The 12,941-nt window shown below is 38.9% G+C and overlaps 1 protein-coding gene across 1 annotated transcript; it reads right to left on the bottom strand.

Annotated features, from left to right (window-relative positions):
• Window positions 1-321: 321 nt before the first annotated feature.
• Window positions 322-10,590, bottom strand: PPP1R17 (protein phosphatase 1 regulatory subunit 17). The gene is made up of 4 exons (XM_066544875.1): window positions 10,509-10,590; window positions 6,998-7,150; window positions 5,434-5,595; window positions 322-401 (listed from the first exon to the last, which is right to left on the bottom strand). Exons 1-4 carry the CDS (start codon window positions 10,588-10,590, stop codon window positions 322-324), a joined length of 477 nt encoding a protein of 158 aa, XP_066400972.1.
• Between the last annotated feature and the right edge of the window lie 2,351 nt (window positions 10,591-12,941).

Below are 12,941 nucleotides of genomic sequence, written 5' to 3'. Positions count from 1 at the left end.
GGTATTGTATGAGTACCACACTGCACAAAACTAGATCTGATCTGAGGTGGATTCCTTCTTGACAAAAATGCTAGGAAGCCCCTTCTGGTAAACTGACAGAATCCTTCAAACCCTGTGTAACTGAAATTTCTGCCATTTATGTCCAATAATGCTTGCTGGGAATTATGAGATGCAGATAAGCAGATAAGCACTTGATGGCAGTTTAAATTCAAGTGTACAACTGAGAAAAATATTTATAAAGGTAAAAGATCTTTTTTAATGTGATGCCACTTTGAATGACCCATGATTATTTACATTGTATTATTGAAATATCACTGTAATCTAACTGTGGATTGTGTCTCCATCCTTTTCTTCATCTTCCATAATCACTGTTTGCTCTTCTTCTGTAAATAGCTTAGTGCCTTAAAAAGAGAAGAACACAAAAAACAAACAAACAAAAAAACAACAAATAAAAAAAAGGTGGAAAAGTGAGTTGATTTAATATACTACTTTCTAGAAAATATCAGGCAAAAGAGAATTTTTCAGTTCTCTCTTATTTCTTGATTTTAATGTCATCACACGAATTGCTCCTCGTTTCTTTTTGTTCTTTTAGTCTCTTAATACTTACTGAATCACTGCATTTTTAGCAAAAATGATTAAGCATTCTTAAATCCAGTATATTTTTGCTATCTGTAAAAAGAGACTGAAGTTTCATTTGCGAACCTGTTTGTCAGAAGGGTTTGGGTAGCTAAATAAGGGAAAGAGTTTGCATGATGAAGCAAATACTGTAATTAATCTTTGTAACGGGAACAGCTTTTATGGACGTGTATTTTCTCTATGTATATAGCATATTACTTAGATCTTGCAAATGCAGGTGAAACAAGAGGTGTTTAAATACCCACATGACAAGTGTCATCTCCGCTGAAATGATAAAGCATCAATAAATTGCAAAAGCTACTAAATGAAGAACAACGTGAAAATAGACTTGGATTGTAGATCATACTTCCCACAAATCTGTCACTTCTCCTTTCTCTGTGTCTCTCTCTTTTTCTCTGTTAAACCAATAAGTCTGTCCTTTGAAGATCCAGAGGCTTTTATATAATACCAAGGTATAACAAATATTGTAACTGCTTTCCTCATTAAAAAATAAGCAAGAGTAATGTGAGAACAATGCATTAGGTGCAAAATATTTACCTATACTGCCCTTCATTTAAGTTAGCTCCTGCTTCATTTATATGCAGCTCTTGTGAACTAGCTAGTTTCAGCAGCACTATGAGATAAACTGAAAGGCACAACTTAATAACACTCATTTGACATTTCATGTCTTTCAGTTAATTTGAAACAAAAAGGACTTCATTTGTTCAAGCAGCAATTAAATAGCTCTTGTTGTTAACTGCAAAAAATGATGGCATTTTATGGAGATAGATGTAAATATTTCTTACACAGATTTCTATTCCTATAGGCAACCTAGGCAAAGATAGACAAGGTTTTCTTTCCCTGACACCTTTGGGGTTTGGGTTGTGTGTGCTGCAAAGGAGAGTGGGGGTTATTTTTTGTTGGTTTTCAATGGGCCATTGAGGGGCAGGGAAAACATAATATGTGCTTAAAATGTACCTTCAAATATGTGATGAAATTCAATTTATGTGCATTTGCTATTGAGAGAATGACAGAAAGTAATGTAATTTTCTGTTGTTTTCAGTTATACCTCCAATGACACCTTGTTGCCTACTGTTGAAGCCGCCTTTGAACACTTGGCATGGAATCAAAGCAGCCTGCTAAGATGCTGCCTCTCTGTACAGAGCTTTTCAGATCCTGTAGTCTGGATCTGTTTTCAAGTGATTAACTGCCTGTGGCAGACTGGTACCTGTATCAGGCAAAATAACCTATGTATTTAAATGCCTGAATTCTATTCCCTTCCGATTCTAAGGATGCATATTTAATTTTCAAGATACATCCAACGTACATCATTCTGCCAGTTGAAGATCACCAGTGATGGCTCCATGATTTGCTATGAAAAGCCTTTGGTTGAAGGCTGGCCCAATATTTGCTACTTATTTACTTTCAGATTTATTTCATCTGGTAGCACACACAAAGAAACTAAGCTTTTATGGAACTGCTGTGCAAAACAGAACCTGAATTATAGGCTTGGAGACCTGAGAAGACCCAGCAGAACTATGTGAGCTAAGTAAATATAGACAAACCTTTCTGTCCTGTCTCCTTGTCATTAGTCTTGCTGCAGTAAGCAGCACTCAGTGCTACATGGTATTGATGCCTTGGAGTGGCTACCTAGAACAGAAGCTAAGACAGAGTTAAGAGAATAAAGTGGGTATTTTTTAAAGGCCTTCAATAGCTACACCTTGGGCAGTGTAAAAGCCTCATGGAGGCTACACCCAAGATGGACAGCGGTCACAGGTTTTTCAAGCAGATAGAAGTTTTGTCTGTTTGCATATCAGGGGTTAATTCTCCAATTACAGCTTCAAGTAATGAAGCCATATGCCCTCAGCTTGCTCCTCCCCAATTCACTTTTGTTTATATACTTTTCAGGGCCTGAGGCTGTGGTGTGTCCTTGGATCACAGGCCCAGAGGGATTCTTTTGTCTAACTAAAATGTGAAGATATAGTTAACTACACTTTATATGCAGTTTAGAGCTATGCACTAATGTAGTGTAGGATTTGAAAAACATAATAACTAAAATCTTAAGGCTCAGTATCTCTTGAGACCTGCTAATGAGGATTGCCACCATTTCTAATATTTCTCCTTCAGATCCCCTGCAAACCACTTCTAGATACCAATTCAAGAAACTCCACTTAATTCTAGTAAAAAGTCTTATTTAAGAGAGTAGTCTCTTGAACAGCTGTCCATACAAATACTTTTCTGTAAATGCAGCAAAAATGGCAGATGTGTTATCCCTCTTTGTTTTGACCAGCACTCCTAGGACAGTCCCTCTCCCTTTTGGGTGGTCTGAGAGATTTTCTATCACAAATAAAAGCAAGTCAAATGTACCATGTAAAATTAAGAAAATTAATGTATCTACTAGGTGGCATGTGGTCCAGATGAGAAGCAGAATCAGTTTTACACCTCAGGAGCACCCAATCCAATTGAGAAATGCAGTTAAAGAAAGAGGCCTACTAAGTTAGTTATCTGAAATCTCCTCTACAAGGGTCAGGCTTCTAAATATATTCAGCCTTCAAACTTCTACTGAAGAGGCACAGTTAATGTTATGCCATATCCATACAAATGAGTCATGAGCAGATGTCTCCTTCAGCAGCAAGCTCTCCTTCAGTCAGCCAACGCCTTGTCTTTCTGAAGGAATTAGACCAGAAGACAAAATATAGTCAGATTTCTAATGGTCATTTTTCCATATCACTTGACAGTAAATGGCTTGAATCTGATCCAAGCCTGTAGTCAGCTCTGGAACACTCTGTTGCCATCCCCACTTAGCATTATATAGTCCATTAACTAAATTAATGGTCTTCAGCCCTGTGGGTTTGAGCTAGAATGTAAATACATGTGTAAATACGGGAATACAGTTCCTGAAAGTGACTGAGGTTTCCTCATCAAATGAGAGATAACTTGTAAAATTAGTTTCAAATCCTCATTCTCTCTCATAGCCTAGAAAGCCAGTTAAGGCAGCTCCTTTAGAAAAATACAACACCCCCATTGAAAACATCTGGGTAAGAAGAATGGAAGTTTAACCATTCACCTCTTCCCTCTCCCAGCTCAGCTGCAGGCGTTGTCCCCAGGCAGTCTGTAGACATGTGCTATCTTGTTGTTTCTCTGATTTGTAGCCCAAGAGGCATGGCTTAAATCTAGGTGGCACCTGACAAATAGATGATTTAAGACAACTTTTTCTGTCTAGTTTTTAGCTTTCTAACAGAAACACTCATGTTTCTGTGAGCCATAGCGGTTCTAGAGTGTACCTAAAAATTGCAATTACTTGCATGTTCTGTTGGGAAATTATGGTGACATTGTATATTTACCCTCTGTTTTCTTTAGCTAGATTCCTTAGCAGATATTAACAGAACAATCTAACAATCCTTAAAATAGATCTGCAGGATGAGTTGCATTTCATAATACACACAGCTAGGAAAACAGAGGTAGGGAGGCTAAGTGACTTTTTAAAACAGCAAACAGAGAAAGACTAACTTACAAATGTTTAGCAAATCAAACATGCTTCTCACTCTTTGAAACCCAGAACTTCCAAATTGCATTCAATAAAGCACATTTTCTTCACAAGTGATCAGAGGCATCATATCAAAGAAAAAAACATTTTCCCAGTGTTATACAAATCACTACCATTTTGACTTCCTGTTTGTATTCCCTTTCCATTGTTTTGCATTAAAATGCTGATTTGTCCTTGAAATTGCTGGTGGTCCATGGAAAGTTTATAACATGTATCTCTGGACTGCATCCCTCTGAGCTTTGAATCCCAAACTCTGCTGGGAACCTCTGGAGTTCATCAGTTAGCAAAGTCATTCATTGATAATGATCTTGCTATTGATTGTGGTAAGCATCAGACACACTACTAATATGGGTCCTCTTAGAGCTGGGGACCTCTGTTTGGGCCATACATTTAAGCTGTCTCTAGTATCTGCTCTAAAAAGGCTGGTTTGTATGCTATAACTAGGTAATCAGAATTACATAAATATACTTTTCTTTCATCGCTTCCTAATTTAAATAAGAGAGGGAATTTGTTCATAAAGCATGGTGCAGTTTTATTTAGTGTATGTTCCTGAGCTCTGACTCGTGAGTTTACCCAAAAAGCAGGTTAGCTCTTTTCAAATGATCCATGGTAAGGTTTCCCTTCCCTTCCCTTCCCTTCCCTTCCCTTCCCTTCCCTTCCCTTCCCTTCCCTTCCCTTCCCTTCCCTTCCCTTCCCTTCCCTTCCCTTCCCTTCCCTTCCCTTCCCTTCCCTTCCCTTCCCTTCCCTTCCCTTCCCTTCCCTTCCCTTCCCTTCCCTTCCCTTCTCCATTGGCACGTAACATGGTGTCTACTGTATGTCATTCCTGATGCATAGAATTATCTTTAAGGTGCTGCTAATGAGAAATTCATCACCACTTGGCTACATCAGTGCCTGTCAGGGACTGCCAAATGAAGGAGGGGATCAATCAGTACAGCTTTGCTCCAGGTTGTTGGAGGCATTTTAGTGCTGGTGACCTAAAAATTTCTATGTGCTTAGGTTTGAAAAGCAGGGCAGTAGTTTGCTTTTCAGAAAAGTGACCAAATGCCTTTTCTTTCTACCTATTCTTTCTATCCCTGGAGCTTGAACGTGGGATATGTATTAGACTTTTCATTTTCACCCCACTATTATTATATACTTAGACCAAATAGGTCCACTTCAAGAACTGCTACTCTACTGAGCAGAGGGCAACCCTCTTTCAGCCTTCTAAGTATATCTCTGACACTAGTCGCTTTTTGCTGCCTCTTAGGAAGGCCTTTACCTAGGTTTCTTACCTATTATCAAAGGTGGGATGTGTATTGCAGGTGTATCTTTTCTTCTGGGCTTTTTCTGCTCCAGTTCAGTGATTTGAGAGACTGGAGACCCTCTCTCTCTCTGTGACTTCTCTGGGATACCAGACCTTTTCAGCAGATTTTCAGATGAGGCTGAAACTATGCCTGTAAGCAAGCAATAAAGAAAATGCTACTTTAGCCTGTTTACATTGAAGAAGCTTCCACCTGTGTAGCTCTCCCAAAGACTACTCTGAAGTACAGTGGCACAACTGCATGATCTGCTGCATGATGTACCTACCCTACATTTTTTTCAAATAAATTATTTCCCATAGGCTCTAGAAAATGATGCTATTAGGCCAGCTGGCTTCTGATTATATATAATGCACTAAAAATCATGGGACAGATGAGTGTAATCTCCTATTCCAGAACTTTAGACATCTTACCACAGTAACTTAATCACACAGATGCTCAAGAGGTTAGTTGGGAGCAATATGACCACACAGAAGAGGCTGTTTTAACTAGTGAAAGAATGTTTTCTTTATGATATGACAATTGCAGGAAGAAAACACAGCTCTCCAGCCTCTGAGCTGCTCTTCCTAAGAGAGAATTGCTGATGGAAGGTACATGTGAAAACTTAACAGAATCAAATATCTGGATTACAAATACTGGAAAATCCCAGTGCTTATTTTTGACTTGGTGAATTGTTGCAGATATACAGAGAAGCACACAAGTAGTTACTGGCTAACTCCCCCATGTATGTGCAGCATGGGAAGAAGAATTCAATAATGTAAGAGCACAGCTCTCTTGATGGAAATTATAACACTGTGTGTTCGTTAGCTGAGAGTGACAAACATTTATTCCCACTGCTGTTTTTGGATCATTAAGTTTCAGTAGCAGTCTCCTGCTTATTCTTCCCTTCTCCAGGTTGGTGGCATTTGGGTCTCAAATATCTGTATTTGTGCCACAGTAGGGAGCATTCCACAAGAAGCCCCTTCATTGCTGTGATGTTTTCCGGCTTCCTGAAACACCCTTTGCCAGAGTCCCCATAAACACATGATCCCTGTGATTTCCAGGAGGACCATCCTGCAGGTGGCTTGTGTGCTTGACTGATCTACTCCCAGTGTCAGACCCAGCCTCCTGCTGTGCACTGGATGCAAATTTCATGGGAAAGTGCAGGGGCTGGACTTGATCCTTTTTTTGATTTTGGACCATATCCTATTGGGACATCTAGTATGGCTCAGCAGCTGCCAATACATACACATAATATCACACAGTAATGTAACATCATTTATCAGCAAGTCTATGAGATCCATGGAAGCAGGTTTTTCAGAGCATAAACCTATCCACCTTGGTATTCCCAGAAGTGAGACCAAACCCTTCAACTAACATGGAATATCTTTGAGAAAGAGACTTTCTCTTCACCTGCCTTCCCAGGTACACATGCAGGAAGCTGTGTTCCTGTCTGCATCCAAGGGGACATAACTGTTTGAACGTTCCATGGACTTCCATCCTTCTCCAGTCCCCAGACATGACTTGGGATTTCAAAGTCAAGAGATTTACTGCTCACCTGCTAGAGGTGGTGGAGTGTGCAAAGCTGGTGTATCTTTTCTCTTTGGCTTCTTTTGCTCCTGTTCAGTCCTCTGAGAGGCTGTGAGAGTTTTACCTTTTCTTGGTTTATTTTTGAGGTCACAGCTCTTAATCAGCTGCTCTGAAAGATCTTCTGCAGGGAAAAATATAATAGAAATTAAAACTTAGGGGAGATAAAAAAACAGATAGGGAAAAGAATCACTTTGATAATAGTGCTTTAATTCAAATGTCCAGGAAGAAAAATCTCTTAAATATTTAGAAAGCAAACAAAAGAGGGCTCTGCGCCATTCTACATGGGAGTCAAGTGACTTAGGAAGTCTTTCTGTGTTGTTGGCAGTACCCATAAAACAAAGACAGAGAGTTGTGGGCAGCTTGTGTGTTTAGTCAGAGGAGAGGATGCATCACTGTGTGCAGAGGTTCCATAGCCACCCCTGTTTCATCCAGTGGTAACTGTGTGGATTGTATCTTCAAGAGTTACAAGTCCAGTTCTGTGAAGGAAAGTTTTACATATATAGGGTTGGTCTGAGCTATTTGTAAAATGAGCCAGTCAGTATTGTTCCCTTCAAGAGTTAACTTTATTTCCAGAGCTAATGAGTAATTGGTATTTGCTTTTTATTTACATAACATGACACTGGATTTTTGCTTTTCCTTTAAAACAATCCTTTACTCAGATCACCCAGAAGGTCAACATGACTTTTCTGCAAGGGTCTATATTTCTGGGTGCTTAGGCAAGCTGAAAATACAGAAGATAGCTTGTTGTGGTAGTAAATGCCTCTCCCTCAACTCCTCTTTAGGCCTGCTCTACAATCTCAGCAGCTTCTGATAAGCCTTAGTTGAATCAGCTGAGTGATGAAGTGCCCCTTAACTGTGCCAGTTGGGCGCTGAAGCATCTATGACCATACTGGGTGCTCTTGTATGGTAAAGGTAGGAACTATTCTGACCATACCAGGAACATGAGCAGTCTGACCAAAGTAAGGAACAAAGGATAAGCAGTCATTCTTATTAGCTTTGGTAAGTCATTTACCCAACTGAAATGATACCATTGTTATGAGACTTTTAGAAAAAATTAATCATAGCCTCAGTGTAATAGTACTATTTTTACTGGAATTTTTTTGGAAAAATCATGTTATAATGCTACAAACAGCAGTGTAGCAGCAAGGAGAGCTGTTTGAGCTCTCCTTGAACACAGTGGGCCTCTGAGTAGGATGCCTCTTGGAGCTTGCATACCCTCGTTTGCAATACTTGAAAGACTGTTGCTGATAACAAGGTCTGGGCAGATACCTTCCCCACACATACATACTCCTTGAGGTGCAGCCCACGCTGGTTGAGAAACACTAAGAGATTTGATATGAGTACTGTACTGAGCCTGACAGGAATTTTTGATAGGTACCTTTTTCATGTGTTCATGGAAGTGAATAGATCGTGATACGAATGTTGTTATTTTGAGTATATAATTAACTCACTGTTATAATTGTAGCAAATCCTATTGAATTATTTTTTCAAATATTAAATTAGTCAATGATTAAGTGCTTTTGCACCCTTTTCTTACATCCATATCCTCTGCACCCTTACCCTCTTGCATCCCCAGTCTTCATGTAAATCATTCCAAGTTGCTTCTAATCCAATTATGTATGCTTTGTTTACATAGTAAGTAATAGAATGAACTTTGCCACTTAACTCTGTTAAAGCTGCATTCTCATGAATTCATACTAAACCCTGCTTTTTGCCAATAACCTTGACGATGATTCTTTAAGCATTTTAACCACTCATTTGTGAATCTGTCATTAGTATCATCACAGAAACCAATGTTTTGAATTATTAAAAGCAGCTTGTTTGCCTTCAGCTGGGCTCCCCACATTGTTACCCAGCCCCTGGCTGCAGACTTGCATGCAAGCACAACTTCATTGCAGGCTCTTTCACACTATTTAAGGCAGCTGTTATGTCTGTGAGCCTGCAGGTAGATGTGGGAAGGATGGCCTCTGGGTTAAGTCCCTGGAGACGTGGGGGTTTTTTTCTGACCTTCACAGGCTTTCTTCATAGTCCTAATGAGATCATTTACCCTCCCATTGCCTCTGTTTTCTAACAGTATAATGAAACTCATTCTGAACGTATTTAAATAAGCAATTTTATGGACTAACTATGGTATACTAGCAGTTGTAAAAACAGTGTCAGTGGCTAGAAATGCCATGTAGCAGAGACAGAACTAGGTTACCTTCCTTGCAGTACTAATAAACAAAATCTATAAAACCCATGGTGAGACTTTTTTTTTTTACTAGGAAGTGAAATTGCATTTGTCTTTCATTATTGAGGTCACAAAGGTAACAACAAGACAAACAGATTTTTCTTTCTGGGTTGCTAAATCTTCAGGACAATTTTGTAAGATAAGAGTGAAATCATAGCACTAGAAGCAGAGGCAAAGACTATGAATAAGCAAAAAGCTTATCTATCAAGCATGAAATCTAGTATTCTGGAGTGTGACAGAGCAAAGACAATCCTAGTATGCTCATTGTGAAAGCTGTAAGAAGTAGCTTCACAAAAGGAAACTGATGAGGAAGGAAAAAACTGTGGGAAAGAGTGAAGGAAAGATGATTTTCAGAAAGCTGGAAAAGCAGGCCTGAGAAGGAGAAAGAGCAGAGAAACTTAGAACTAGCTACAGCTGCAAAGTCTGAAAGTAGAAAAAGTTACAATAGTATAGCAAGCAAGTACATTAAACAATAGCTTGAGTTTTAGGCTTGGCTAAAATAGACCTTAAGACTGCAGAAAATTATGCTTACCAAGATAGTAGACAGCTTTGAGCTTAATAATGGTCTATTGTGTATTGTTAATAGAAAGGAGACAAGCAAGCATTGTGTGAAGCAGGTGTACATGTACTTTTAGTAATTGGCTAAAATAATTGTCTGTAAGCTTTAGCAATACACTATTGGCTAGGAAGTATTTTAAATGCTCTGTAACAAAGATGTCTTTGGCTGTTGCTGGCAGTACATTGCTGGCAGAGCTTTTGCCATCTTTCTATTGTCTCAACCATGTAATGAGGCTGCAGTAAAAGCTCAAGGAATGTTTCCCAACGGTCCTGCTCCTTTTGTGAAAAGAAAAAACTTCCCAACACAGAAAACATTTTTAGAAAGTTGTCTCAGTGATGGTAAATTGAATGCTTGAAATCTTTTACTCAAATTGCATATGGAAGATATATTCAGGGAAAGCTCAGCTATATCCTAACTTTCCATTTACTGTGGTATAAATGAAGAAACAGCTCTACCAGGGAAAAGATCAATGACTCTTTTTCCTTTCTCCTCTTTAATTAACTTCACTCTAGAGATTCAGCTGATATTTATATGCAGAAAAAGTGTTCTTTGTCTTTCCATCTGGCACTAGAAGTGTCAGCAGAAGGTGTAATCTATCTGTTTTCATGGGGGGTTAGTTGTATTGCTGGACTTTATTATGTGAAGACAATACCCCTCATTAGAGCAATGACATCATCAAATAACACTTACCTAAATGGTTACACTGTGAATCTTGCTTGTCCAGTCTGTCATCTGGGATATCAAGTGGCTGAACACATTCTGTTGACATCATTGAAACTGCTTTTTCTCCTCCTATGAAGATACTACACCACATTAATGAAAAAATTTTTTAAAGAAATTCAGCAACATGACATAAAACAAACATATTGGTTTTACTTAACAACTGATGAAGAGTTCTTGTCTTCCAGCAGTCTGCCGACCTGATTTTTCACTCACACATGGTGTGATTCACTGCCTTGGTTACACACCCAGCAATCTGTTTCTCCACCTACCTTGCTGTAAGCAACCCACACTAGCATAGGTTGACTCTACAGAAAAACATACTTTTTTTTAAGCATACAGAAAGTGCTATCTCATACACAAAGTAAATGCTAAGGAAGAGGATGTTTTGTTTTGGTTTTCTTCTCCACTTTTTCTCAACAGTAAACTAAGGATCATATTTGCTATTTATTATATGAACCAACTTTAATCATGCATTCTGTTGACTTGGTCTTTTAAGTCCAGCTTCACTAAGATACCTTACAAACCAGAAAAATCAGGTGTAAAGTGCTGCCTCAGAAAGATGGTCAGTGCTCACAGATCCCAAAGCCATCATGAAGTAAACTTACTCATCACTTTGGTAAGACCATGGGAACCCATTTCCTGTAGCTATTTAAGTGTCCATGCTCTGTAGGTCTCACTGGATGGCTGTTTGGGCTATTTTGTCTCCCTTTACTTATAGCTGCAGTGGGTGTGGAAGCCCATCCTCACCCACCCTCCTACCTGAGCTTCCTTAGCACCTTGCAAGCTGATACTTGATCCTGGGGCTGCCACAGATGCCACCATAGAAAGAAGAAAATTAGATCATTTTTCACTGCTGATCATTTCTATTGTTGCTTAGCAGAAACTCATCAGAATGACAAAGGCAATGTTAAAGGGAAACAGCCCTCAACCTGAAGGTGCAGTCCAAAGGATCTTGGTATTTGCTTTGATCCAGCAACAGCTGTGGTAGGTTTTTATTCATAACCTCCTTTCTCCATTTTCAGGGAATAAGAGCAGACTATGACTTCCTTGTAAGGAGGAGAAAGGCAATGAGGAAAAGAAAAAAACTGGAGACATTATGAATAGAAGATTAAGGAAGTAATTGAGGAAAAAAAAGAGGAAGGGGAGGTAGAGAAGACAAGGCAAAAAAAAGAGAAAAGTAAGAAAAGAGGCAGCTGCAGAATAACAGTGAAAAGGAGGATGGGAAAATAGGAGACTAAATCTGGGAGTTTGGTTTTATCTTGCTGGGGGAAAAGAAATTACTTATTATTTCTCTGTAAATTACATTGGTTGTTTGCTGACAAGAGACAAAACAGTAGGGGAGTTAATCTCATTTCCATGACTAAACTTGCATCTATGTAAAGAACAATTAACCCTTGAACAAAGTATTTGCAAAAGAAGGTAGGAAAGGTTGCACTGATGTAGTTCTTCAGTGGATGGAACACGTCTTAAATGACAGTGACTTACAAATAAATAGAATAACGCTGTTGTTATGATTCTATGTGGTGGTTTAGATAAGCCCTTGCCTTTTGCTCAGGCCTCTGACAGCAGGCAGTAGCTTTATTGAGGTAGCCAGTGCCCCAAAGCACACTCTCATTCACAAGTTCTTTAATATAGGCTGATTCGGTCTATTATAGAATGAATTTTTTATTTAATAGACAGAAAAATAACAGACATAAGACTTAAAACAAAGTAATACTACACAGGAATAAAGACAAAAAGAAAAAAGACTACTAGTAGACATATACAGAGCGAGGTTAAAGGTACCTATTAATGTTACAGCTAGCAAAGAAATAATATAACTTAGGATTCAATGTATCTTACCATCCAGTTGGTGATGGGACACACATCATGATCCTTTCCCTCAATCCTCAGGGATTTAAGTACGGATTTGAGTCCATAGTCCTGGGAAAAATCTCCCACAATTTCAGGGTGTGTGTGTAGAAGGCTTCTACATCTGTGATAACTCATATGTCTTTTACAATTTGTAAAACACTGTCTCTCAGTCAAGAATATTTCCTTTATCTCTTCCCACATCTGCTCTCTAGACTAAGATGCTGATTCTTAGCTGAGGTCTGAGTACTTTTGGTACCAGGGATGACCTCTTGCTGGGCCTTTCAGCCCTTAGGTTATCTCTTTATAGACCAACTGTCAGTGGTAGAGAGGAGGGTGGGATAGATGTCCTGCCACCACTGGCTGGCAGCTTCAAGTTTGACTCAACTCATGTCAACATCAAAAGTTAACATTGACTGATATTGTACATATGGCATTGATTCCCTTATGTTTCACTATTTAAAATGTACAAAAATTTGTAATATTCTACAAATTATTAAGATCTTACTGAATCAGGCCTTGATGAGGGATTTCACCTCCGAATGTTCA

The sequence above is a fragment of the Molothrus aeneus genome, chromosome 1, assembly GCF_037042795.1.
Source record: "Molothrus aeneus isolate 106 chromosome 1, BPBGC_Maene_1.0, whole genome shotgun sequence".
Lineage (NCBI taxonomy): Eukaryota > Metazoa > Chordata > Aves > Passeriformes > Icteridae > Molothrus > Molothrus aeneus.
Note: the sequence above shows the minus strand (reverse complement) of the source record. Positions and strands in the feature narration are given on the sequence as shown.

Bases quoted from the DNA above. Each gene is read 5' to 3' on its own strand.
- PPP1R17 (XM_066544875.1), bottom strand. From the start codon at position 10,590: ATGATGTCAACAGAATGTGTTCAGCCACTTGATATCCCAGATGACAGA. The intron at 7,151-10,508 runs GTAAGTGTTATT...TTTTCCCTGCAG, and splicing joins TTCACAGTGTAACCATTTAG to AAGATCTTTCAGAGCAGCTG. The intron at 402-5,433 runs GTAAGAAACCTA...TCTCTTTTTAAG, and splicing joins CATCCCACCTTTGATAATAG to GCACTAAGCTATTTACAGAA.